Genomic DNA, 26959 nt, shown 5'->3' on the forward strand with positions numbered 1-26959 from the left:
GTTGGAATATAGGTAGTAATATTTCGGGTAATTCACTAAAATTGTAAAGTTTTCGAATAACAAGCATAGAACTTCTATGGGACGCAATCACTTTGCGGATTCAAAACAAAAAAGCAGACGTCATTTCAACATGTATCGTACTAGGACTAGGCAATAGATATATTTTGAAGCACATCACATATTTTGCTACACTACAAAAATTCTAATACACGATTGCATGTCCCCCAGATGTCCCCAAAAAAATATTTTCAAGAAAATCTACTATTTTTATAAATCATACATCAGAAGTGGGATTTAATAGATACCCAGATATCGCATACATATCAGAGATGCTATGTATTTAAGCTTCGTCCATCTGTGAGTTTGCATTAGCACTAATATTGCACTACTAATAATTTTTGGTACCTCGTAAATGTTCTAGGAATAAAATTAAAAACGAAGGCACCGACCAGAAAATAGAGAATCTGAAATCTACATGAAGTTATCACTATCAATGCAAAAGTGTGTTTGATGGTTTGTCCTTCAATCACTTCGCAATAGACTAACGGATCCATATGATTTTTGCATGGATATACCTAAACACCTGGAGAGTAGCATATGCTACTTTTTGTCCCGGTAAAAATCGTAGCGCAAATGAAATCTCGGACATCAGCTAGTTTTTTTTAAATCGAGGGACCATGCTTCTTATTCAGGCTACAGAATACACGAACACAGTCAACGTATACAATAATACAAGGTGCTGAATGTTCTGTGGTTTACCGCGTCTAGGTTAGCTGCGGCCGATTTGGTCAAACGCCTCGGGTCGATATAGCGAGTTATCTTTGCCCTTCGGTGCTATCAAACAATAACACTTAATAAAATACACAAAAATAAATCATGATACAAACAAAATTGAAATAATATCAGAAATTATCAGTGCACTACTTAAGGTCTTTGCGTGCGACATAAATGCAATTATTTACCCGCAATAATATAAAGTTTGGGGATACTTTGTTTTTGCCAAAATATCTACGCCTAAAGAAGCGGATACGGGTAGCAAGTCTGTCTTTCTATAAATTAGAGATTTTATTTGGTTAGTGAAAACAATGAATACAATAAAATTAATCATAAATACAACATCCAATAAAGAAACAAACATGTCATTGAAATATTTTACAAAATAAGTAAAATTGTTGATCTTCATATTTTACACAAAATTATGGATGTTTCCTTACTGGACTACAGAATAAATAATTATTTCTTAAATAGACATTAATATAAGTATTGTTAACTTAACAATGTTAATAGATGATTAAAAACAATTAGTCTAGGATTACGAGTTAATATAACAACAAAAAGTACAGTACCACAATTTTTTGTTTACATACCTCAAGATTTGCTTGTATGAGTTCGTACAACACTTCTCCAAGTTGTTCCCAAACTATATCGAGTGTTCTAGAAAAATTTTCGTTGTTGAGATGTTGATATAACGTGTCTAAGTTGGCTTCGAGGTATCGCATAACGCGGTCCATGCTTGAGCAGTCTTGGTGAAGCAATTCTGCTCCTTCTACTAGGAAACGTGTGATGGACGGCATCATCTGTAAAAATTAAACAAGAATTACGCAAACTGGCAAGAAGCGCAATCACTCTCTTATCGAGAGTTACATTTTTGTTTCGTTTGCCGAGGAGACTCTTGGGTCATGGAGGTGTTAAAAAAATTACGGGACATTTCACCGCAATTTATTAGCCTCATCGTGACAGAAGGGCTGGCTCATTTTTTGCAGCCAGTACTCTTGGCACCATGCCACGCGGGCATGATTTGTCCAGTAATTAGATAAGTCATTTAGATTAGTTTAAGTTTTATAGTAATGTTTAAAAAAACTTATTGACGTCAATGATCAATTAAATTGGGGCTTCAAAATAGCGAATAGTTTTAAATTATTTGTGCCCCCTGTTGGAATTACCTAACAAAGGCATATAATATATGCATGTGTTTTACTTACCTTTTTAATCATAACTTCTAAAAGATCCACTATTTTGTTCTTGACGGTATCTATGGCGTTAGCGATGACATTTTGTAATGTTTCCTTGCATCTGAAACAAAAATATCAATTGAATACTTAGTCTCAATACTCATTTTCGAAGATGACTTTATTATTCTTTGCTGCGTTTTTCGCTCGAACTCATCGTCCATTAATCCATCTAGCTACTCGTACGTGTCACCTTAGCTTCGCAACTCATCGGATTATTCGATTACCCTGTTTCTTCTACGTATCTCATCATTTTATGATAACTATATGCTATTGGTGATGACCATAGCTATCACAGTCCATGGTGACGTGTAACCGGCACGACGATCGTGATCACATACCTCTGAGCCTCGAGCGGCGAGCGCGTTTCGCACATGTTCTGAATGATTTCATCCATGCCTAGCTCCTGCACGAAGGGCTGCAGGCTCTGCCGCACGTAGTCGATGTTGTTGATGGCCACACACCAGTCCGTGGTGACCTCGAAGCGCTCCTCGTACACCGTGCTCACAGTGCCTGCGCTACTCACTCGGCTGGCCATCCGGTCCGAGTAGAACACGCAACAACGGCAGATATCCTGCAAAAACCGCTTAGCTTATAATCGAGTACATATTTTGAATTCACAAGTATTGAACAAAATTTGAATTCTTATACCTAAATGAGAAAGTACAGTAGAGCAGAAGTTTATTATTAACAGAGAAGTAAGGCGGAGGTTCTCAATTCGGCGTGTATATTTTTTTCCAGAGACTGATTTCTCAGAGAGATTTGCAATTGTTTTTTTTAGTGTATATAAATTGATTGTTATGGACAGGTCTTTAGACTATTTATACCGTAAAACAACCAGTTTTCTGCAAGCTAATGAATAAACACATTTCCTTAGCTATTTACATATTTCTGGCTGGCTGTAAGGCCGGACGCCCAAATTCCAATTTGACAAGCGACGGCGCTTTTTGAGCAAAATTAGCATTATTAGTTTTACGAATCTCAACTTTAATAAAATATTATTATTAATTTATTATTTTCTCCACAGACATAATACGAATAAGAAAATGATGACTTAATATAGAATATAAAATAATCCCGCGTTAAATTCTTACATCAATAATTTTAGCAACAAAAGTGTAACATCCTTCAACGTCGGGCCACGCCAACTGCTGCCAAAATATCTTAATCTGGTAGAATATCGCTAGCGTGTCCACGCCCGAGCTGCTGTACTTCACATTGGTATCGACTGGCACTAGATGATCTAACTCTACGGCCTTCTCTATGCGAGTGAGCGCTTTGTACGCCGCTATATCAAGCCACTGTGCAACGCCTCCAAAGAACCATGAGTGGAATTTCGATATGCTGTACGAATTCCAGTCTGTTTCATTGAGACCTTGGCCTAACCTGCAACAATAAATGATTATAAATAACTAGCTTATGCCCGCGACTTCGTTCGCGTGGACAACACAAATTTTGAACCCCTATGTTACCCCTTAGGGGTTGAATTTTCAAAAATCCTTTCTTAGCAGATGTCTACGTCATAATAGCCAAATTTCAGCCCAATCCGTCCAATAGTTTGAGCTGTGCGTCGATAGATCAGTCAGTCAGTCAGTCAGTCAGTCACCTTTTCGTTTTATATATTTAGAAGATAACGTAAAAGTAGTAAATTACGCTGATCGTCCGTTCTTCGCATTTTGATTTAGTATTTACCATTATTTGACTTCAAAATTAATTAATATTTTATTTTCTATTCAATCTTAATGCCATTAGTTAGTTATTATAGGGGAGAACTTCGCTTTTCTTCAAATCCGATATCGATCGAATATCCGATTGAGTTGCAGACACGTGTGGTTTGGATGACAATAGATTATTTGGTACGATTGAGTGTTTTTGATGGATGGAGGTGGAAGGTTGACATTGAAACTCTTGATACGATATGCCACGAAGCCGAATTTGTTTTATGAGCAAATGTTCCCCTTAAAGATTTCACTTTACAAAACCTTTTTTACTTTTAAATTATTTTGTGAAGTTGATTAACATACTTACGTTAAAAACCTTTGCAACGCCAGATATAATTCGAACAACGTGGTCCCCATAGCCAACGGTTCGGAGCCAACATCCGGAGTGCCCAGCCCCGTCTCCCCGTTGAGGCCACCGGCTAAATGCACGCTGTTAGTGGAGCCCTCGCTATATCGCAACCGCTTTAAGCTTTTACACACTTGGATAACTTCTGGCTCCACTAACGAAGCGATTTTGTCCTCGTATACGCCGTACAACGCTTTGGAGTATGGGAAACTCATGACCCTGAAAGATTTCGAATTTTACACTGTTAATAAATAGGTACAAATTGTAATAAATTCGAGTTCGCCTTATTTATAAAAATTGCAATAAATTCAGGATTGTCAACTGCCATTAGAGTTCAGATTTCTGTGTTCCAAGTTCATTGATACCGTCCTTTTTCTAAAAAGCTATTGCGGCTGCTGTTTCTGCTTTGAGAGATTAATCGACAAGTTTTTGTTCTGTTTCAGTTTTAGGGTTTTAGGTTTTTAGCTGTTGTTGTCGATGGTATCGTATCTAATTAAATAATTATATGTTTTTGTTTTTACTGATAAAATTAGTACATTAAGTCATTTATAAGTACAAGGAACAAATTAAGCCGAATTAAATAAAAGAATAACGCTAAACTCAGAACTCTAGATCAAAATGTTAATTAAGTAAAAATGAGAAAGAAAAAACAAACTATACTCACTCGACAAAAACTCTGTCAAAGTATTCCACAGCCCGTTGCAAATCAGATCTGACTAATTGTATTACTCTAATCAAGTGTTGCAACCTCGCCTCCTCAGATTTATCTTTACACTCGTTGTTGTCGAGGATGTGTACGAACCAATCGGAAGCGCCCTGTATAACCGCCTGATTCAAAACTTCGTGCAACGTCAACTTGCTGCCATCATCTTTATCTCTCAACCACCCGTATAGATTTGCCGGGAACAAATCTATAGACTCCGGTACATCCAATACTGATAGTTTGTGAAGGATTTTCAAAACTTCTCGTAAAGTTTTCATAACTGTTTTATCGCCCGCGGTCTTCTTTCTCAGTTTCCGTATGTGGCTGTAACAGGTTGGAAGCAGTTTCTTCGCTCCGTCCCAAAAGAGCTTTACATCCTCTTCATTTGCGAGACCTACAAGTAAACCATAATTTAAACGAGCTAACATAGGCAGTAGAAATTAGTACCTTGATAGGCATAGACACTCTTGTAGTTAATTACTGTGCAAGTAAAATATTCAAATAAACACTAAAACTACATCCGCTACTTGTCTACTTGAATAAAAGACGTGTTTGGAAAAACGCGTTACAAACCAGTGCGCGATTGGAGGACGCCTGCCTTGAATTGAACATGAGTATGGAAAGAGAGACAAACCCGTGCGCGTTTCAAGGCCGTACTTACTGCCTTTACAAAGTTCTTACTTTTCGGATTGCGCACATGGCAATGGGTGGGTAGATATTCATTAGGAGGAGCACACAGCGCTACAGCGTACAAGTTTTTAAAGGTGAAGGAATTCTGTACGACTCAGGGAAGGCATAAACTCACCAGATTGCAAAGGTTTAGTGACCTTGTCCAGGAGGCCGTTGAAGAGGGCGAAGCTGAGCGGATGGTCGGTGGTGATGGCGCAGAACACCACCCACTGCGCGAGGTGGTTATCGAGCTGCGACAGCCCGCTCTGCGCCGCGTGCTGCGTGAGGATGCCTTCAGCCGCCGCGCTGAAGTTACCGCACCACCAGTACGGCGCTACCTACAAACATTACTTAATTGTGCATACTGCAGCATTTATGGATAAATTGTTGTATATTCTTAAGACAGACGTCCGTGAGTCGCGGTCGAAACGACTGATGCACGTGTCATATCAGGATAAAAATATATCCAAATTATTATGCTAAAATTGACCCAATCATAAACTTGGAGTCTACAATAAATATTTGTAGTAATAATTTAAACAGAATCGTTATCCCGCGACAGGATATCAACGTCAATGTTACCCAGCCCGAAGGATTATGATTTAATAGTGTTTTATATTCTTAATTGTTGTCCAATTTAATATCTAGGAATGTGACAATACGATAAATAATATTATGTGAATTGTCAATACTGGTAACTAATTATTCATTGTAAATTAAATACTGTCAATGTACTAAGAGTGACATTATACTAAGCTATTGTCAACATACAGTTGGCAATAGCTATTATGTGAAATAATAATGTTGTGTAAACTGACAATTTAAGTCGCTTATTATTATTGTAAATTATTAATACGTAGACCATCAATGTCACTGATTTTATTATTGTAAATTGGGTGTGTCAACATACCTTTTGTCAACAAACCTAAAATAAATAATGATTAATATTAAGATCATGTGATAGTCGATATCCGCCTTGTTTGCGATGGCAGTGTTATAAAAGTACCCTACCTCGACAGAGAGGGGACAGTCTTGTATCGACAGCCCAGAGCAAACACAGCGGACCTTACTGAAGTTAAGTATTCTTATATTGTATTATAATGTAATGTAATCATTTGCCTTTTATAGGTTACCTGTTGTAACTGTGTACCAAATATGTACCTACTACTTTACTCAACGTTCTAGTTGTTTTAAAAGATGTGTGTTATGGAGTTTCTTTGCCCTTTCTTCTCCATGACTAAACACCTTAGCGAAATGGGTGGTAGATTCATTTTAATATAAATAGATCAATGCTGAACAAATACAATTCAGTTATTATTCGACTTGGTTGGTTTTACTTCTGTATTTATCACCTACCCTCTTGTGCTATTTATTTTATACATTGAGATAAAAGTAAACACTAGGTTGTTAGCTTCTAATTATTATAGAAGCCTGTTTAGATGATTAGGATTCTTACTTTGAAATAATACAGCAGATGCTTTGCTTGATTTTTAATTACTTAGTATTTGGCCTTACCTGACAAATAATTGATAAATGATAACTTTCATTAGTAATCATTGGATTTAATTTATCATCACTATTAAAGCCCACTGTCTTAACTTCTCTCTTTATCTAAATTTGTCACACGCGATGGATGCACTGAGGTTGACGCAACAATGCTAAATACTATGAAAATGTATGGCCTCAAACGCACACGGCGGGCTCGGAAGCGACATCATACATTTGTAATGTTTAATATTTTCAAATCAGTCAGTATCAGTCGTACACGTACGCGTAAGTAAGTTGCACGTGCTTCACCTCGAAGATACGCAGTACGCACATTAGATAAATCTATTCAAAAAATTAAAAGGTAGGTAAGTTCTTGGTCTTAGTCGTTAAATTCTTGACGGAGCGGTCATGTATCATGGTTTGAGTGTTACGGGACACATGCAAGGGAACTCCACCCCAGCTCTAATTTTGTCTGTCCATTATACTGCCGATCTGCCGAGACCTCTAGTGCCTTCCTTGAACCACTGGACGTTCAATCGAAACATTACATCTAGATATGTAACCAAATCTAAATATATAAAAGGAAAAGGTGACTGTCTGTCTGACTGACTGACTGACTGATCTATCAACGCACAGCTCAAACTACTGGACGGATCGGGCTGAAATTTGGCATGCAGATAGCTATTATGACGTAGGCATCCGCTAAGAAAGGATTTTCGAAAATTCAATCCCTAAGGGGGTGAAATAGGGGTTTGAAATTTGTGTAGTCCACGCGGACGAAGTCGCGAGCATAAGCTAGTCTGAATATATAAAAGGAAAAGGTGACTGACTGACTGATCTATCAACGCACAGCTCAAACTACTTGACGGATCGGGGCGAAATTTGGCATGCAGATAGCATAGCTATTATAATGTAGGCAATAGGCATCCGCTTAGAAAGGATTTTTGAAAACTCAACCCCTGAGGTGGTGAAATATGGGTTTGAAATTTGTGTAGTCCACGTGGACGAAGTCGCGAGCATAAGCTAGTAAAATCTAAGAATACGAGCTATTACAGGATAGACACCGATAAGCGATAGGTACAATTTAAATTAGATGCAAACCTTTGAACTTTCGAGCTCATGAAGCAATAGTATCCTCAACAGATGCCTGTGCTCCTGAGCTGCCACCTGTGAATTCTTCTCCGACGAGAAGCTAAACCTCGCTTTCAGGACACCCTGCCGTCGAAGTTTGCTCTTTTTACTCAAGTTGAGCCATATCGTCATACCACCCGCTGGTATTGACTGAAATAAATACACTTTAGATTACATTAGGTACATTAGATTTTTCTATTATGGATAGCGAGCAGGTGGTCACCTGAGACAAGGTAACAATAGAAATTAGAAAGTCTATATTTTTACAAATAATTATTTGTAAAAATATAGACTTTAAAATTTAATAGTTTACAAATTCAAATTTTAATAGTTTCAACAATTATAATTGTTGAAACTATTAAAATTTGAATTTGCACTTTTAACTACCTCTTCTTTAGCTCTTGTGACATAATTTATCTCAAACTCCTAGGCCCTGACATCCCCTTTTTGGTTTTTAGGGTTCCGTAGCCGAATGGCAAAAGACGAAACCCTTATAGATTCGTCATGTCTGTCTGTCCCGTCTGTCCGTCCGTATGTCACAGCCACTTTTTTCCGAAACTATAAGAGCTATACTGTTGAAACTTGGTAGATGTATTCTGTGAACCGCATTAAGATTTTTACACAAAATAGAAAAAAAAACTTTTTTGGGGTTTCCCATACTTAGAACTGAAACTCAAAAAAAAATTTTTTCATCAAACCCATTGGGTATCAATGGATAGGACTTTAAAAATGATATTGAGGTTTCTAATATCATTTTTTTCTAAACTGAATAGTTTGCGCGAGAGACACTTCCAAAGAGTAGTATCTTTCTTCTGACTTAAAGTCTTTTGGAGAAAACAAATAGGTACCTATTCCTCTCGGCCGGTTCTCAACAACTAGTTAGGTAGGTACAGTTGTAGAATTTATTTGCAGAATTGTTTCTTGCAAAGTTGAGCTTCGTTCATTATTATTTCTTTTGTTTATAAACTGTTCCAAAATCACGTATCAATGTTTTAGAATCTTCCGGTTAGCTACAGACCAGTCCAGCAACACTTATAGGAAAACAACCATCGAAGATGTTTAGAATCGGTAACACTTCCTAACTAAATTTTATTAAAGCATCAAAGCAAGTAACCAGCGCGCATGACCTAAATCTAAACAAAATGCTGTTATGTTAAAAGTAACTGAATTTATAAACAGCGATTTTCAACAATGTTACTTTACCACTATCCTATAGTTTGACTAACTCTGTAACTTTAACCCAATTTATCTATACAAATATTATAAAGACGAAATATTTCTTTGTTTGTAATCGATAAACTCTGAAACTACTGGACCGATTTTAATAATTCTTAGACCATTAGAAAACTGCTTTATCCAAAAGTATCATAGGCTATAATATATTATACCGTGCCGGGCGGATCAGCTAGTTACTAATACATTTGTTTGTTTTTTACCTTTTTACAACTGCTGCTGAACCAATTTTGGCGAAATTTGGCGGTGGTTTCACTCTCGAAAGGACAAATATTTTAGTCCCATGGGAGAACAGAAACACTACCACACATTTTAATAAGACTCTAATTACTGAAGAGCCAACTTTTACAATTAAAATTAATATTTAATTAAGTACAATTTACAACAACAAAAATTGTTTTTACCAAATCAAAATACATTGTTCGTTTTTATCGTGTAGAACTTTTGCACCACAAACCCGCTACACGTCAGTAAATAATAAAGCCTGCCACAAGACTATTTTTGCAGGATTTTCCTTTGTGACTAATAGTGCCAATTTACACTTGAAAGTAAAGTATACGTATGATGAATTGCTTATGCAAATCGCTATATAATAAAATAACCCACCAAGTCTTGAGCAGCCGATAGGTTTTTCCTTAAATACCAGTTTGCTAAAAACATTGTTGCGTAAGGCTACTGTTACTTAAAGTGACTTAAACCGATCGCACACTACAAGACGAACCACCAGCAACATAATAAATATTCCTGTATTGGAAGTTTCGTTTTCTTTAAATCGTAAGAAAAAAACCGGCCAACTGCGAGTGAGACTTGCGCACCGAGGGTTCCGATCTTAAAAAATATTAGTTTACAAATTAAATTAGTTTAAAAAAATAGTTTACAGTTGAATCATAGATATGGCGCTGTCCGTTATTAACTTGCAGTGTTGTACAGCTGTTGGAGCGATAATTTTTATCATAGTGGTTTGAGATTTCTCGTACGGATCCCTTCATGTGCGAGTACGACTCACACTTGACCGGTTTTATTCACGTTTTACAGTGTTTCAATATACGATATGAGAAGGCCTAAGGATATTATTATGGGCACATTAAGAAAAATTCGCGGTGTACGGCTCGCCTTGGTTGTAATGTGCGATCAGTATAACAAAATGGGTAAACTTACTTTTAGTGGTATATTAGCAGTACCAATAAGCTCATTGTCGTGTTTCCCTGTGGAAGCTGTGATTGCTATTTCTTTCATAAGTTTACGAAGTCCCTTCACGCCCTTTACTTCGAATATTTTGGTCATTTTCTCTTTCACGGTCTCCGCTGGATCGAAATCCCTGAAAGTTAAAAAAATGTTGAAACTATTTGTCTCAGATCTAGATCTTTAGTAGTTGGTGGTCTTTTGTCTTTAAAAATGATATAGATAGCGCGAGCATAGTTCTTTTGTTAGTAATGAATAAAGTATAAGTGTGGTAATGGATATTACTTACCAAACTTCTAAACATAATGAATCCTCTTGCAAATTTCCTGGCATAGGTCTGCAAAAAAAGTATACATATACTTAGTTAAATTCGTAATTGGGGAAAATACTTAAGTTGATAAACGCTGCTTTACAGAAACTAAAAAACAAATTCATTAAAGAAAAGCTAATAAACAAACATAGCCACAGAGTATGTTAGGAAGAAAATAATATATTTTTAGAGGATTTTCCCCTTGATAGCTTCGGAAGCGCTAAACCTAACCATGCCGCCAACGATGATGCAATTTAAATGCCAAGTCAACGCCAATATAGAGTTCACGGTCTGCTATGTTCGTAGCTTTTCCATTTTAGAGTCCTGAAACTGCCATCACCGTCGTATTTAATAGTTATCTAACACAAAATGATCACTCAAAATACTCACAAAGAAAAATGTTCCTCCCAGGTTGGATTTAGTGTAGCCGATTTCACAGACGTGTTATATCTGTGAGCCGTATTTGACATTAAATATATCGTTACAAACGGATCGCTTAAGCCGGTAGGGTCTTTTGGAACGAGATCCTTTCCTTCTACTACTTCTACATTTAACATTAGTTCTGGTGGTTCCTTCGCCTCGGCCTCTGTAAGCAGTTGTGTGTGCTTCTCGTTGGATATTTTGAAGGCTTCCTGTACATAGCAGAGCATAGCCTGTTGTCCCACCTCGCATCCTACGTCACATCCGCCGACATTGTGCAAAATCTCGTACAATATTTCCAAGTATAATTCATCAACCTGAAATAACCGGGAATAAATTATTCAGTTGAAAAACTCTAGCTTTGGGAAATTTATTTAAGGGTATTTACTTAGTATAGGCACTATTAAAAAGGTCAGTCCCAAACCATGTTTTAAACACGAAAAATATACAGCTTTTCTACTTCTATATAAAGGGAAAAAAGCTTTCTATATATGGAGTAACTAAGTAGGTATTACTTAAATACTCTCCTAAAAAATATAAACATCGATTGGCCCAGTTTTTCCATTTCTACTTCAAACAAAGCTTAGTCAATATTCGCTGTTTTTATTGGAACTTTGATAGAACAAAGTGAACTCGAAACAATTTTAAATCAAAATCACAAGAACAAGAAAAAATAAAAGTTGGAGGAAGGAGCATTTGGACAGCCGGAACCATGCAACAAATCTTCTATTCAAACTACTTATTCGACTATTATTAACGAGCGACTGCTGAAAATTGAGTCATTATTAAGACCGGTGTAGTCTCGAAGACTTCATCTACATAACAAGAGAAATTAGTCATCTTCAGAAAAAACACATACCGATGAGTCGTAGTAATATCGCAAGTTCATCAACTGTTCACACAAAACAGGTTGTTCTGCACAATGTTATTTCACACTGCGCTGGGGGAACCCGATGAATGAAACCATTAGGTGCGGGGGTTCGTTACCAAGATACGAATGAAACAAGCCACACAAACATGCTGCCGGCTTCGAATGCCATGTTACAGAAGTGCTTTGAACTATCTGTGCTGTATTTGCATCATAGTGGGGTTACTGCGCCGTCGTGGGATATTGATCAGATTAAAGGCTTGACGATGTTTTCGATTTTCTACTTTGAAGGTTACTAATAAATAAGCGAAGTTTATGTTTGTTAAACGAAGCAGAAAGATATATACACCCTGACGCACAGTAAGTAGCTTAGGAGGAAACGACAAAAGTCTGCAATCAATTGAAAGAGATAATATCAAAAATCTGAGGAAACATTTAACTAAAAAATAATAGGGAATGTACTTGAAATTTTTAATTTTAATTTAATGCTCAAGTTAAGGTCGGTGATTTGAGAGAGATAAGGGGAAAATAATAATGATCAAAAGAAACTTTCTCATGAGTACCTATTTATAACTGGGCGATAAATTATATATTGTATTAATAAAGTAAATAAATAGATTGATGTGCCTATTAATACGTATCATAAGTTATTTTAAAATCCTTAAAGATAAAAAATATGCAAGGCGGGACATTGCGAACTTTTTGCCACTGCACACCTACCTACTTAAATTCGAGCACATTTTATTTTTAACTCTGAAGTCATTTGCATCCTGTCTTTCCAAGAAAAGAAGTTGAGAGAAAAAAACTAAATTTCAGTCATAAAATATGTTCGCTTAGTTTCCTCATTCAGCAAAAATTGTACATCACACTCACATCATGATTTAGCAGTGCAGGTGTGGTGTGTATAAGTTCAAACGTTTATTCACAAACCTACTATAACAAATGACTTATTGAGATGATGATTGATGACTTGATGAAAGACACTTGTACACCAAAATTTTCATGTGGATCCATGCATTTCGTGGTTAACGAAGTCAACGTACGTACAGTCATAGATTGAATCAGCATGCTGGTCTGCCGTTCCAGCATCTCCTTCTTCACACCCCTGAACTTGGTCCGCAATGTACCCATTCCGTTCATGTTCACGCACTTTACACTCACACTTATTCTAAAACTTAGCACTATACTTCGTACATTTTACGTAAACCTAAGAGTCCATTTAAAATGTATGAAGAGTCAGTCTGGCTCGAGACGTCACTGCGCTGGCGAGTCCGGCCGGGACTCAGGAATCAAGCCAAACTGCCGCCAGATTCTATTTTCGCGAAGCGCTACCATTGAAGACGAGTGTGAACTCGATCATACAATAAATGTTAAGGGTATTTTGTTTTTTGAATACTTAGTAATAAGGAATGCAGAAACCACAAACCACGTAGTTACAACAATAAAATTGTACAATAACATTTTAAATCAACAAAATAACAATTGAAAGATAAATGTGGAATTTGTCATCGAAAATAAACAATGTTTAATAGCAGAAATCCCATCCTCACAGGAGATATAATTCATAAAAGCAACGGAATGAAAATACTACACAACTTATTTTGAAAATTAAATATCATACTTGTTCAACTCTTTTAGTTGTAAAACATCCGCTAAATAAAACTTATCGTGCCCCATTTGCTCGTACGTTTATTATCAAATAAGTATTACTTCCTAACAGTTTCGCTAATGGAAAATTGATTTATGTATCGTATCTATTCCATTACAAGGGAAACCTATAAAGCAGTATATTAGAAAAAGTTTTATTGATGGCCTCGAATTTCTGGTAATAAAATATGAGCATGCTTGAAAGTCTCGTAAAAGTTTATAGACTATTTCAAAAGCTAACGAGAGGTGCTTTTAGCTAAACCAGATATCATACTTGCGGTTGGTAACGTTTCCAACGGATATCTCATCTTCATATTCGAAGTTGTTGTAAAATTCAAAGAGAAACACGTTTTCTTCAATTTTCAGTACGCGTAATTGTTACGTGTTCTCAGTTTCTCACTGTTCAACACTCGTTAACATCTGATAAATTCAAAGATAAACATTTAGTGCAGTTCTAAGCTATTGACCTTGTTTTCAGTGTTTCTAAAGTTCATCTACCTATACATTATATATAATATTATTAGATAAAGAAATTGAATATGCAGAAAAGGTAAAAGAAAATTAATTCTTAATGAGAATAAAGTTTACTTAACCGTAAATTGACAGGGTTGGGGCAGAGTGCACTAGGGTGAGGGAACTCTCGATTTGATCCTGAATCGACGATATGGGTGACGTGAAATTATGGATGTACAAAGTAATAACTCTTCGGGAAATCAAAGAAAAGTAGTTGTTTTATAGCCTACCTAGGATAAAATGTAGATAACATTTGACGCCTGCCAGTGACGTCTAAGCGTCGATGTTTTGTTGTTATAAGTTCCCTATAACTGTCGTGAACTGTGGTTGAGGTGAGCTTCCTTTCAGTCATCGATATAATAGGTAGCTATGTAGAATGATTTTCATCGAATCGTTAAATTCATGTTTTGGTTATCGTAAATAGTCGTGGATACCTTGAAAGCTCTGTTAAATAGTTAATAGATACGCCCAAAGTCAAAACTGTCCCAGGGCGATGAGATTTTTTTAATAAAATGACATGCATATAATAATGTGCCTATATCTTTTTCGTTTTCGTATATACTACGTATAATGTTGTCTCAGTCTCCTTTGATATTTTTCTATTCAAGATAAAGTAGAATAGCAGGGTCATTAGATTTAATTCATTCTAGTTTCTACACACAATGAGACCTGTGTTGTTACAACGCACAATATAGTGATTCGTGGCCAAGAACATTGTTGATTTATTGCTTTAATAGAATATGAGGGTTTTTCACTATTAAAAGTCTATATAAATTAGTTTATAATTAATAATTATAAAAACTATCTTTAAACAATACTTTTAATCCCATCAGATTATCACAAAACTAGGTTCATTAAGCCAAATATGACACAATAGCAAAACCCTAATTATACACATTTATGTGAGAAAACCCCGTAGTTTTGCTTTGTTTTTAAAATCACACGCATCCAACGACTTACGAGCTACGAGTTGCTTATGTTTTTATATCGTAAGTGTAATTAATAAACAATTACTATTATTAAATTATAAATATGTATGTACCTACTTGTACCTAAAATTAATTAAATCCAAATAGCCTGTCTACCCGTCAGTATAGGTACAGACTACAGACCTACGTACCGTGGGAGGTTTGGCCACATGAGTAGATATGTCTGGCCCCATAGCCCTTCCTCTTCGAAGAGGAGCTTCTGGCCTACGTCTTGCAGAAACGAAACAAAGATAGCACTAATCTCAAAATAGGCTACTTGACAATTTTTTTAAGTTGGTCTTAAATGGTTAATATTTGTCCTATTATATCAAAAAAATTAACACTATATTTTTTTGCGCCCTAAAAACCGTAAAACTTTAATTTAAAAAAATATTTTTCTTAGACAGGTGAAAACACTGTCGGCCATGTTTGGCCGATAGATTATCTGTGCTCTGACGTCATGCATTTGTAAACAACAGTATAACCACTGTGGTTATACTGTTGTTTACAAATGCATGACGTCAGAGCACAGATAATCTATCGGCCAAACATGGCCGACAGTGTTTTCACCTGTCTAAGAAAAATATTTTTTTAAATTAAAGTTTTACGGTTTTTAGGGCGCAAAAAAATATAGTGTTAATTTTTTTGATATAATAGGACAAATATTAACCATTTAAGACCAACTTAAAAAAATTGTCAAGTAGCCTATTGGCTTAACGGCTTTCATTCTTTTCACGGATACCTACTTAGTTGTATTGTATTATAACTTTATAAGTGAAAGGTCCCGGGTTCTATTCACGACAGTACTAGTTATTTATAATTTTTAAGGTCGTCTGGTGGGAGGCTTCGGCCGAGGCTAGTTAACTCTCTACCGGCAAAGACGTGCCCACCAAACGCTTAGCCATGCCACATAGAGTTCTGGTACGATGTTGCGGCGTAGAAACCGATTTGGGATATGGGCTTCATAAAAATGCTATACCTTACCAGACTACTTTCATATTAGGCTGAGACCCATAGAGCGTAGGTACTTGGATTTCTCCTAGGTGGCGAACTCTGACTTAGCTCAGATGGCTCAGACAGTTAAAGTGAGACACCAGGTCAAATTATACTTATCTTTGCATACATCTGTCTCCGTCTGAGCTAAGTCTATAAACGCTTTATAGATTTCAGCTTATGAGTGCATCATCAGAATATTTATAAGTCCCGCAAATTGCTATTGCGCTGGAACTATGTCTCATTAACGTCGAAATAACGTCATTTTGACGTCATTTGACGTATATTTAAGTAAAAATATACCATCAGCTCGAAACTTCAGTCTAGTGCTGACGTCACTAAAATGGCAGCCACGCGCTTTAGCAATTTGCGCTTATATCACCAGAAGAGATAATATGGGTCAAGAGCTAAATTGTATCGAATAATCCTTAAAACACACTGTTAGCAAGTCTTGCACAGTTATGGTACGATTACACCTACCGAGTAGTGAAGCGAGACAGTAAAATGTCACTCGGCCGAGACAGTGCTGTGGCTGAGAAATTGTGGCGAAATTGCACTCGTTAAAGTGTTTATACCAACCGAGTACTCGGCCGAGGACACTGACTCGCCACTGTACTCGTTAGGTGTAATCGTACCATTATGTTATTACCTATGTGGTGAAAATTAGAATGTTTTATTATAAACCCAGTGAACCTGTTAAATGATGTAACCATACTCAAGGTTACGTGGAACGTTCAACAGAGCTTTGAAGCACGCGCAAAGCACTTTATTTGCGATATACACTTCTACAGTTTACATTTCTCAAAGGAAATTACGAGTAGGTACCATTTTACCTGCCTAGTGTGAGGTGTAGCACATTTATCTGATTGTAGGCTGACCATCTTTTAATAGGCATGCATTGAGGACATTACCCTTCTTGTTGGTTTATATAAATAAAAGGAAACGCTTACTGACTGATTGACTGGCTGACTGACTGACTGACTGACTGATTGACTGACTGATTTATCAACGCACAACTCAAACCACACTGGACGGATCGGGCTGAAATTTGGCATACAGAATACAGATAGCTATTATGACGTAGGCATCCGCTAAGAAAGGATTTTTGAAAATTCAACCTAAGGGGGTAAAATTAGTTTGAAATTTGTGTAGTCCACGTGGACGAAGTCGCGGGAATAACCTAGTACTTTATACAACAGCTAGCGATCACTCGCAACTTTGTTTCGGAGGAAATTTAGAAAATCCGGCATTATTCATTTTGACATTATCAGGGGACCTCTGTACAAAATTTCAGCTTTCTAGTTCCAAAGGTTTAGGCTAGGCGATGATATCAGGACTTTTCTTTATATTTAGATTTTATTTAGATTTACCTATTGTAAATCTAAAAGCTCACACATTCGTAGTCGTATCAAAAGTTTTACTGATTTAATTTAAGCGATACTGAATCAAGCTTAAAATGAGCTGTGCCGTATTGATTTGGTAAAGTAAAAGTCTGGATTCATGTAGGAGGTATCTCTCATGATTCATGAATTCATAAATCATGAACCTTGACCTCCAAAATAGGACTAACGTTTTAACTACTAGTTCATCACCGCTTTTCACCGCTCTACAGTTGTTGTGATACTTCACACGAATATACCTAAGTGCCGGACATTCTGAAAGTATTAATTTTATGGCTGTCCTACACATTTATAACACATGCCCCACTTTAACACTCTATATAAAAATACACCTTATTAAGTAACCTAGTACCTTATGTGTGAATATTTTCGTACATTAAAACATGCCTGCTTCATAAAATAATAAGTTTAAAGCAAGAAACTCGGCGGATGCTCTTTTCAAAATTCAATTTACAATAATATGGAGTCCCTCGCATTGTTAGAGCGAGCTGCGACTCAAGTCCACGCTCTTATATCATTTACATAATCTTCGATTGTGCAATATGCTTTTTTCAGGAACATACCTACTTTCATTACGTTTTTAAGCTTGTGAAAGACAAATATTTTAAAACTTCTCTTTCCTCCTGATCTATTGTTTTTATATTTAGACATTTTACAGTTACAACCTGTTTTGTGTGAGTTTACAATAAAAACTAAAAAATTGCAAACGCCGATTCACAATTATTTATGAATCCACCATTAGCTACCATTTATATGGTACGTAGATACCTAATGCGCGGTGCGCCTACGTAATGCAAGATGAAGCTGTCCAGAACAGACTACCTATGTAATCTAGACACATCTGCCAGCTAGAATTGATTGAACACATATCTTACTAAGTACTAAAGGATGCTATCTATCTACCTATAACTGTACATATACATATAGACAGATAGAAGTAGCGAGAAATACTATTTCTATTATACTAAACTACCAACATCCGCCTCCTATTCGGGAGGTTGCAGGTTCGATTTTGAGCACGCATCTCTAACTTTGCGGAGTTATGTGCGTTTTGCAATCAAATATTACTTGCTTGCAATTAAATATCACTTAACTTAACGATGAAGAAAAACATCGTGAGGAAACTTACATCATGCGTGGGAGTTCTCCATAATTTCTCAAAGGTGTGTGAAGTCTGCCAAGGCAATGTGACATGCTATAGCACAAGAGAATGGGTTCGTGCTCGAAAATGGGCCGGCGATAGGTTGATCATAATGATGATGATGGAACTATCAACCTATGAGCCTCACAGTGTGAGGATACTGCAAAGGTAGCTACTAAAGGTATCACATCACACCAGACAGAAAAAACATTAGTAGACATTCAATGGGTAGAGCTCGATTACCTACTCGGAAAGTCGCTAAACAATATTTCACGCTTGTGCTACTTTTCGCATTATCATCTATCAATGAACTAGAGCCGTATGGCACATAGACACATCTGACGGAAAAAAAACAAAAATATTGGTAGACCGTAGAGCCATTCTATGAGTAGAGCGTGATTGCTCGGAAAGACGCGAAAAAGCACTTCACACTCATGATTGTGCTACTTTTCGCCCAATCAATCAAACACCATATCATTGAAGTAGATTCATACACATAAACAATCTTTAAACAACTTCATTGAAGGTACCTAACCTTGGATGAGTTGTGGAAGTTGACAAAATAAACCGTGGATGCCGCGGATAAAAGAATTGGCTGTTTGCCATGACCGGGGCATTGTGCGCCAGCCACTGATCAATTTCATACAATACACATAACTCACACATTCCTATAGTTAACCGTTTAATTAGCTTTAATGACACCTTATAAGTAATAACAGTAACTAGATACTTACCGAATAAAAATGACAACGTGGCTTTTGCTTGGAATCGGATAGGATACATATCGTATTGTAATTATAAAATACGTTTCATATATTTTTTTAATTCGCGGTCGACGACACGACACGGTTCCGAATCATCAAATTGTAAGTAGGTACCTAGTCCACTCAATCTTGATCGACATTTGACACTATTAATAGGAATGTATTTTATATAGGTATTTAAGTACCTAACTACCTACCATATTAAAGTACATATCTATTTCATGTACCTACCGTCAATATAGACAGGACAAAAATCTTGGAAACTTATTTTATAAGTTTTAATATATAGGTAAGCCTTATAGTATGTTGCCTTATAATAGTAGTTTGATACCTAAGTATTAAATAAATGATTAATACCTATTGGCTCCTTATTAACAAAAGGTTAGGTAGGTACTGGAAGAGAGCCAACATTATTATACCTACACTTACTTATGGCGACATGTTTTATAATTTCAAATGAACCGCGACCTATATTCCTGAAATAAGCGTAACCCACCCAATGTCTAGTTCACATGAAAGTAAAACGAAGATTGTTAAAATGGTCGGCATCCGTTATTGCAGCTGTTGTGAACAAGAGGCATGTTATTGCAGCACAAAGCTACGTCTGAACTCTGAAGGTATACTATTCGTATTTAGATTAACACTAACTGTAAAATATGCACTGTTTATAATGACAATGAGATGTGAAAATAACGTTTCTAAAACTGTAAGCTACTTACAAAGATCTTTTGCTAGGTACCTATTATATTATCACTAAAAGACTAACAGTGATTTGTGATAGAAGTTGGAACTTACCACGTTCATCCACTGCAGGTTAGCATGTAAAAAGATTTAAATGGAATCGTAGTAAGATCTAATATGGAAGTACAAAATAAAAATTCGTCACAGCGTAGATATCGCAAAAATATCACACAGAGATCGCAGAGTTCATCGTGGGCATCATGAAGTATAGTATATAATAATATATGTCCACGATGAACTCTGATTTTCCGGGATTAAAGTTGCTTATGTCAATTTCCGGGACCTAGCGTCCCGGAAATTGACATAAAAGCAACTTTAATAACTACCTCTGTACCAAATTTCATATAAATGGTTGAACTGTTGGGCTGTGTAAAGCTGGCAGGCAGACAGACAGACCCACTTTCGCATTTATAATACTAGGAAGGTAGTATTGGATGGATATGGATACTTACATTCCATCCCACTGCTTCCACGTAAAACTCCACCTTTTCTGGATCTTCTGGTTCCGAATCAGTGTCAAGTAAGGTTTCATTGCCACTGTCCGAGTCTCGAGCGACACTTTGACACTCCGAGACATCTGTAGCTTTCTGCTCCTCATCCTGTTCTTCTACTTCTTTTAATGGAGCTAAGGGAGTAGATTCTTCTAGCGCAGCCTTTTGTGATACTTGCTTTAAAATAGATCCGAACTTTTCGAAGAAACTATCATCCACTTCTTGTATTCTGCAACAAATAAAAAAGTAGGTATTTAGTACAAGTAGGTAGGTAACAAAAGTTGGGCGTCTCGTGAAACGGAACCTACAGACGAAGAATCAGCTTGCTATTAATCAGAAAAAAAATCCCTTGGCGGCTGCTGGACTATAATAATTTCGTGAGAATCGGCATTAGTCTAGTATTCAGTGGCTGTAAGAAAATAACTTTCAAATACCTAATGAAAATGACGAACAAATTATTCACCAACCTCTAATTGGTAATAGGCTACTTGACAATTTTTTTAAGTTGGTCTTAAATGGTTAATATTTGTCCTATTATATCAAAAAAATTAACACTATATTTTTTTGCGCCCTAAAAACCGTAAAACTTTAATTTAAAAAATATTTTTCTTAGACAGGTGAAAACACTGTCGGCCATGTTTGGCCGATAGATTATCTGTGCTCTGACGTCATGCATTTGTAAACAACAGTATAACCACAGGGTTATACTGTATTTTCCTTCCAGACGTTAGGACAGTTCATAAGCATTTTCATAGCCAACTTAGTAATTTTGTCAATGTATTTAAGTAATCTTAATTCTATTGCAGCTATTTGAAAACACGGGAAACACTAAAAAACGAAGCAGGAGAAAACCAGGAGGAAGTTGCTGTAGATCTTACTTATACTTAACTAGCTTATGCCCGCGACTTCGTCCGCGTGAACTACACAAATTTTGAACCCCTATTTTACCCCCTTAGGGGTTGAATTTTAAAAAAATCCTTTCTTAGCGGATGTCTACGTCATAATAGCTATCTGCATGTCAAATTTCAGCTCGATCCGTCCAGTAGTTTGAGCTGTGCGTTGATAGATCAGTCAGTCAGTCAGTAGATTAAAGCCATAATTATATGTAACCTAACAGGATGAATAGGTATACCTACCAAATCATATTTTTTTTAAAGTTTTTAGTAAAGTTTTTTTAAGTTACTATGTTGTGTTGTTGAATTACATACATGATTTTAGCTTTTAGAGAGAAGAAGACTTTAGTATTATTAGTATTATATTACCTTTATAATTAACGATATTTTTGTTTTATAATCTTATTTAAAGATAGTATTTTGTCTTCGAAACAAGTACCTAGGTACTTAAAACATTTTTCGAACACAACATAATTTGAAAAGTCAATAAAAGTTTATTTGTTTTAATCTGTATTTTTTTTTGGCCCAGCCCTGGTGTTAACCATATTTTTGTATGGAAAGCTTATGGTACTACCTACAACTTTGCCTATTCGCTGTGAATAAAAAAATATCACTTTAATAGCAATAATTTGACTGCCAGGGACAAGCGCGGTATCTCATACATACGGGAAAAAAGTATTGAAAAGATCAACATTTTATTTGTTGAGATATCCTTCTAGGCAAAGTTGAGTCTTTAACCTACATCTTTGCCTATGACTTTGAGTGCTTGTAATTTGTAAAAACTGCATAATTTAAAAAGATTTGGGTCTTATTTGGCAAGGTATAAGATCTATTTTTCTTCTAAAACTCATTAATAGCAATAAAAATAAATAGGTTCAGAGACACAAACCAAAAACGGCAAAATCCAGGCAAAGTTGCAGCATTTTACGGTAGTACATATAATTATCTTACTTTAAAAATTGAAAATACTAGTTATTTGTTCATGAACACATATTTTTTTATGATGCAACCAAAAATTCACGGTTTTCAGATTTATTCCTTTACTTGTGCTATAAGACCTACCTAGCTGCCAAACATGATTCTAGGTTAACGCGAAGTACCTACCTTATAGACAGACACGACAGACAGACAACGAAGTGATCCTACGAGGGTTCTTTTTTCCTAGTGTGGCAACTATTTTCAGATTTTCTAGTTATTATAGGTAGGTACTTAATAATTTACAAACATTACAATTTCTAAACTTGACTGTGAATCAACCGACCATCTTTCTTGCAGAAGTAAATTCTAAAGCACTTGTGAAGTTTATGTTCTGGCATGGCAAAATGAATGATGAAGGAGCATTTTAATTTTTATCCTTTTCCTGTTAAACAGAATCAAAAAGAAACAATTACGTAACAGTTATATATTAATCTTTATTGAGTATGTGTCTCTCTTATAATATTATATTAATTACATTTTTAATTTATGTAGGAATATCCATACATTAAATTGCATTCTAAAAATGTTTCTAATTTTGTTGTAAGCAGTCTTTAAACCAAATTGTCAGGTCTAAATCTTACTCTGTCCTGTTCTGCAGGAAGCATTATGACAGTGATATCAATATACAGTATGCAGCAGAAAATAATGTGCATCAACCTTTAGAAAGAGATAGCAGTTTTGTAGAGCATTGTCTCTGTTGTTGAGACCGACAAAACGTCACATAGTTATGAGTGACAGAGACAACGCTCTAGAAAGCCGAAATCTCATTCTTAAAGGTTGATGTACATTATTTTCTGCCACATACCTACTGTACAATGTACATATGTCATATTTAAACCTGTCATATTTTAGTTTAGATATTGAGCAACAGAATTAGCCACATTGTATTTAACATGTCATTTTAAACTAATTTTTGCATTGCTCTAAACAATGGGCTACTTGACTCATATCTAATTTCGTCCAATAAATCATTATTTATTATAGTATTTTGCTTAAGACAACGAAATATATCAATAACAATTATTAAAAACGCAGGATGGATATATAAATCCAATTTTAAAAAATACAGTTTTTATTTTTATTTGAAACGCAGAAAACGCTGTCAGCCATGATGTGAAGTCATTAAATATGTAAACAAAGAAATGTCATCCCTATGTCACGCGGGGACTAACGTAGTATCCATATATATAAAATTTAGAGTCTTGACTAACTTATATATCAACGCACAGCCTAAACATCTAGACAGCTGGTCCTAGATACATGAAATTTGGTGGGTGTGTTCTTTGTAGGTAAAGAGAAGGTATCCACTAGGAAAGGATTTTTTGAAATTCCACCCCTGAGTGGGTTAAATGGAGGTTTGAAATTTATGAAGTCCACGCGGGCGAAGTCACGAGCATAAGCTAGTTTTTATATATTTCTAAAAACTCATAGTAAACGTAAAAAAATATCGTTTTCTCTTTATAAATTGAATAAGTTATTACAACAAAGTGATCTTTGCAAAAATAAATTTGGGTTGAAGTCGTTAGTCATATAGGATCCCTTTAAGCAAGTCTTCGCGTGTTACGTATATTTATTTCACTGGGCACTCTAATCCACAACTTTCCTGTGGTCTTTATCGATGCGTTTTTTACATTCTCGGATGATACAATAACGAAAATTACTATTTTTCATGTACACTAGTATAGAAGTCATGTTTATTAAACTTTGGGAGGTTATGCTGTTGTTTACAAATGCATGACGTCAGAGCACAGATAATCTATCGGCCAAACATGGCCGACAGTGTTTTCACCTGTCTAAGAAAAATATATTTTTAAATGAAAGTTTTACGGTTTTTAGGGCGCAAAAAAATATAGTGTTAATTTTTTTGATATAATAGCACAAATATTAACCATTTAAGACCAACTTTAAAAAAGTGTCAAGTAGCCTATTAAAAGCAATTCAATCTACAGTAAACAGCAGAAAAAGGGCAACATAATATTATATTTCTACAAAATGCAACATTTGTCTTATACTTAATTTTAACAGTAGAATTAAAGCCTTCTTTAATAGATATACAGATTACAATTACAATTACTTACAATTTTTAATATAGCATCACAATTTACTGGAAGACTGGAATGATTAATTACTTATACATTGGGGCCGATTCTCTTGTACGCAATCTCTAAACTAAACTAAAATGACACATCTAAATCTATCGCTATCCCTGTCATAATGTTGCTTCCGGAAAAGGATAGCACTAGTTTTAGACTTGTTAATTTAGTTTAGTTTAGAGATTGTGTACGAGAATCAGCCCCAATATATTATTATAATGTTTTTTAGCATTTAATTAGATAAAAGCCTATTGACATAATAATCCTGGTCAAAATAAAAAAGCAACCGATTAGTTACAAATATTTTAAAAAAATCTATTGAAATACCTATTATTAATGTTGTATACCCACTTATAAAACATGGTTACAACAGTCAATTTTATTTCATGACTCATATGTTTACTACTTATCTAAACCTGAGAATAAAGTGTATTTTATATCTGTATATTCTTCTGCACCATGTTTACTCCCCTCTCTGCCAATACCAGACTCCTTCATACCACCAAATGGAGGTTCCGCAGCAGACAGTATGCCATCATTAATAGCTACCATCCCGAAATTCAGCTCACTAGACATTCTAAAAGCTTGACCGAGGTCTTTGGTGAAGACATACGATGCCAGCCCACTCCTAGTGTTGTTTGCTACCTGTATAGCCTCTTGCTCAGTTTCAAACTTATAGCATACAGCTATGGGCCCAAATATCTCTTCTTTATATATTTTCATATCAGGCTTAACTTCGGTGAGAAGTGTCGACTCATAAAACTTGGTTCCCAGCTCAGCTGCAGCTTTCCCACCAATCAGCGCTTTAGCTCCCTTGGACAAAGCATCATCAACTAACTGTGACACTTTATTGGTTTGTGCTACATTAATCAATGGCCCACATGTCACACCTTGTTTTGAGCCTGGGCCTAAAACACAGCCCTTAGAAATTTTTTCCTTAAAGGCTTGCACAAATGTATCATATACATCCTTATGTACTAAAAATCTGTTTGCTCCAATACATGCCTGACCATTATTTCTGAATTTAGCGAGCATAGCCTGGTCTACAGCATGTGACATGTCAGCACTTGGGAAGACAATAAATGGGGCATTTCCTCCTAATTCTAAGCAGACTCTCTTTACTCCTTTTGCCGCCATCCCATATAGAATTACACCAACATGAGTAGAGCCGGTAAAAGAAATGCATCCTACACTTGGATCTTCACATAAGACTTTTCCCACTGCTGGAGCATTTTTCCTACTTGAGGTAACCACGTTGATCACTCCTTTTGGTACACCTGCTTCTTCTGCCAGTTGGACAGCAGCTAAAGCCGTCAAAGGGGTATCTTCTGAAGGTTTAATGATGCAGGTGCATCCAGCTGCCATCAAAGCTCCAACTTTACGAGTAATCATAGCAAAGGGAAAATTCCAAGGTGTAATAACAGACACAACACCTAATGGCTGTCGTGTAACCATGATCATTTTATTTGGCCAGGGGCTTGGCACAACTTCTCCATTAATATGGCGAGCAGTATCAGCAAACCATTCCAAAAACGAACTTCCATACACGATTTCACCTTTAGACTCAGACAAAGGCTTACCAGCTTCAGCGGTGATAATTTCAGCGAGATTATCAGAATTTTTAACACACAGATCGTACCATCTTCTAAGTATATTAGCCCTTTCCTTTGCAGTAGTATTTTTCCACGTCTGGAAGGTGTCGGTGGCTGTGTCAACTGCTATTTTAGCATCGACGGCGTCCATGTCGGGAATCTCTGCGATAACCTTGTCATCCGCTGGATTGAGCACAGGAAATACCGCTTTACTCTGCGCACTAACCCATTGTCCATTAATGTACGCATGTTTCTTCAATAAATGCATTTGTCTAGTTTGATATAGAAGGAAGCTTAAGTTTCGTAATAGTCTGGCTCGAGAAAGAACCATATCTTTATTCAAAGTGTTTACTGTGATTTCCCGACACTTTTAATGATAAATATACTTGTATAACAATGTCACTTGATAAGATACTGAAGCGCAAGAACAGAAATAAAGTTTAGGCAATAATATGATAAAAATTATTCAATTATTTAATAAACAAGTGGAAGTGTTCAATTTCTACAAATCAAGTTGACAAAATCAAAATAGCAATGACATGAAGTGTCAAGTGACTTTGACAAGAAAACTGACAACTGACACCACAGACGAATAGCCTATTTGAAAGGAATCGATTAGAATGAATTTAAAAAAAAATCGAATCACGCGAATCCCGCGACCATAG

General features: G+C 36.0%; 2 protein-coding genes across 7 annotated transcripts in view; both read right to left on the minus strand.

The window, feature by feature from the left end:
- stac (C2 and C2B_Munc13-like domain-containing protein staccato) overlaps nucleotides 1-26959 on the minus strand; it is a 56621-nt gene that overhangs the window by 4954 nt on the left and 24708 nt on the right. For 3 of the 6 annotated variants that reach the window (XM_034973422.2, XM_034973425.2, XM_034973424.2), the window contains 13 exons: nucleotides 20700-20967; nucleotides 11183-11529; nucleotides 10772-10819; nucleotides 10459-10618; nucleotides 8038-8217; nucleotides 5585-5786; nucleotides 4741-5173; nucleotides 4038-4295; nucleotides 3104-3395; nucleotides 2351-2583; nucleotides 1983-2073; nucleotides 1368-1577; nucleotides 760-834 (listed from right to left, as the gene is read on the minus strand). In XM_034973422.2, the coding sequence (XP_034829313.1) occupies nucleotides 760-834; nucleotides 1368-1577; nucleotides 1983-2073; nucleotides 2351-2583; nucleotides 3104-3395; nucleotides 4038-4295; nucleotides 4741-5173; nucleotides 5585-5786; nucleotides 8038-8217; nucleotides 10459-10618; nucleotides 10772-10819; nucleotides 11183-11529; nucleotides 20700-20967 (2797 nt within the window). Of the gene's footprint in view, nucleotides 1-759; nucleotides 835-1367; nucleotides 1578-1982; nucleotides 2074-2350; nucleotides 2584-3103; nucleotides 3396-4037; nucleotides 4296-4740; nucleotides 5174-5584; nucleotides 5787-8037; nucleotides 8218-10458; nucleotides 10619-10771; nucleotides 10820-11182; nucleotides 11530-13127; nucleotides 13384-20699; nucleotides 20968-26959 lie in introns of those variants that run through there. The other 3 variants (XM_034973426.2, XM_034973423.2, XM_069501802.1) reach the window with 3 other exon arrangements.
- On the minus strand, nucleotides 23024-26794 carry Ssadh (succinic semialdehyde dehydrogenase). Its single transcript, XM_034973434.2, has one exon. The coding sequence runs from the start codon at nucleotides 26623-26625 to the stop codon at nucleotides 25105-25107; it is 1521 nt and encodes a 506-aa protein (XP_034829325.1). The 5' UTR covers nucleotides 26626-26794; the 3' UTR covers nucleotides 23024-25104.

The sequence above is a fragment of the Maniola hyperantus genome, chromosome 11, assembly GCF_902806685.2.
Source record: "Maniola hyperantus chromosome 11, iAphHyp1.2, whole genome shotgun sequence".
NCBI classification, from domain to species: Eukaryota; Metazoa; Arthropoda; class Insecta; order Lepidoptera; family Nymphalidae; genus Maniola; species Maniola hyperantus.

Coding starts and splice junctions, on each gene's coding strand:
- Ssadh (XM_034973434.2), bottom strand. CDS start 26,625: ATGGTTCTTTCTCGAGCCAGACTATTACGAAACTTAAGCTTCCTTCTA.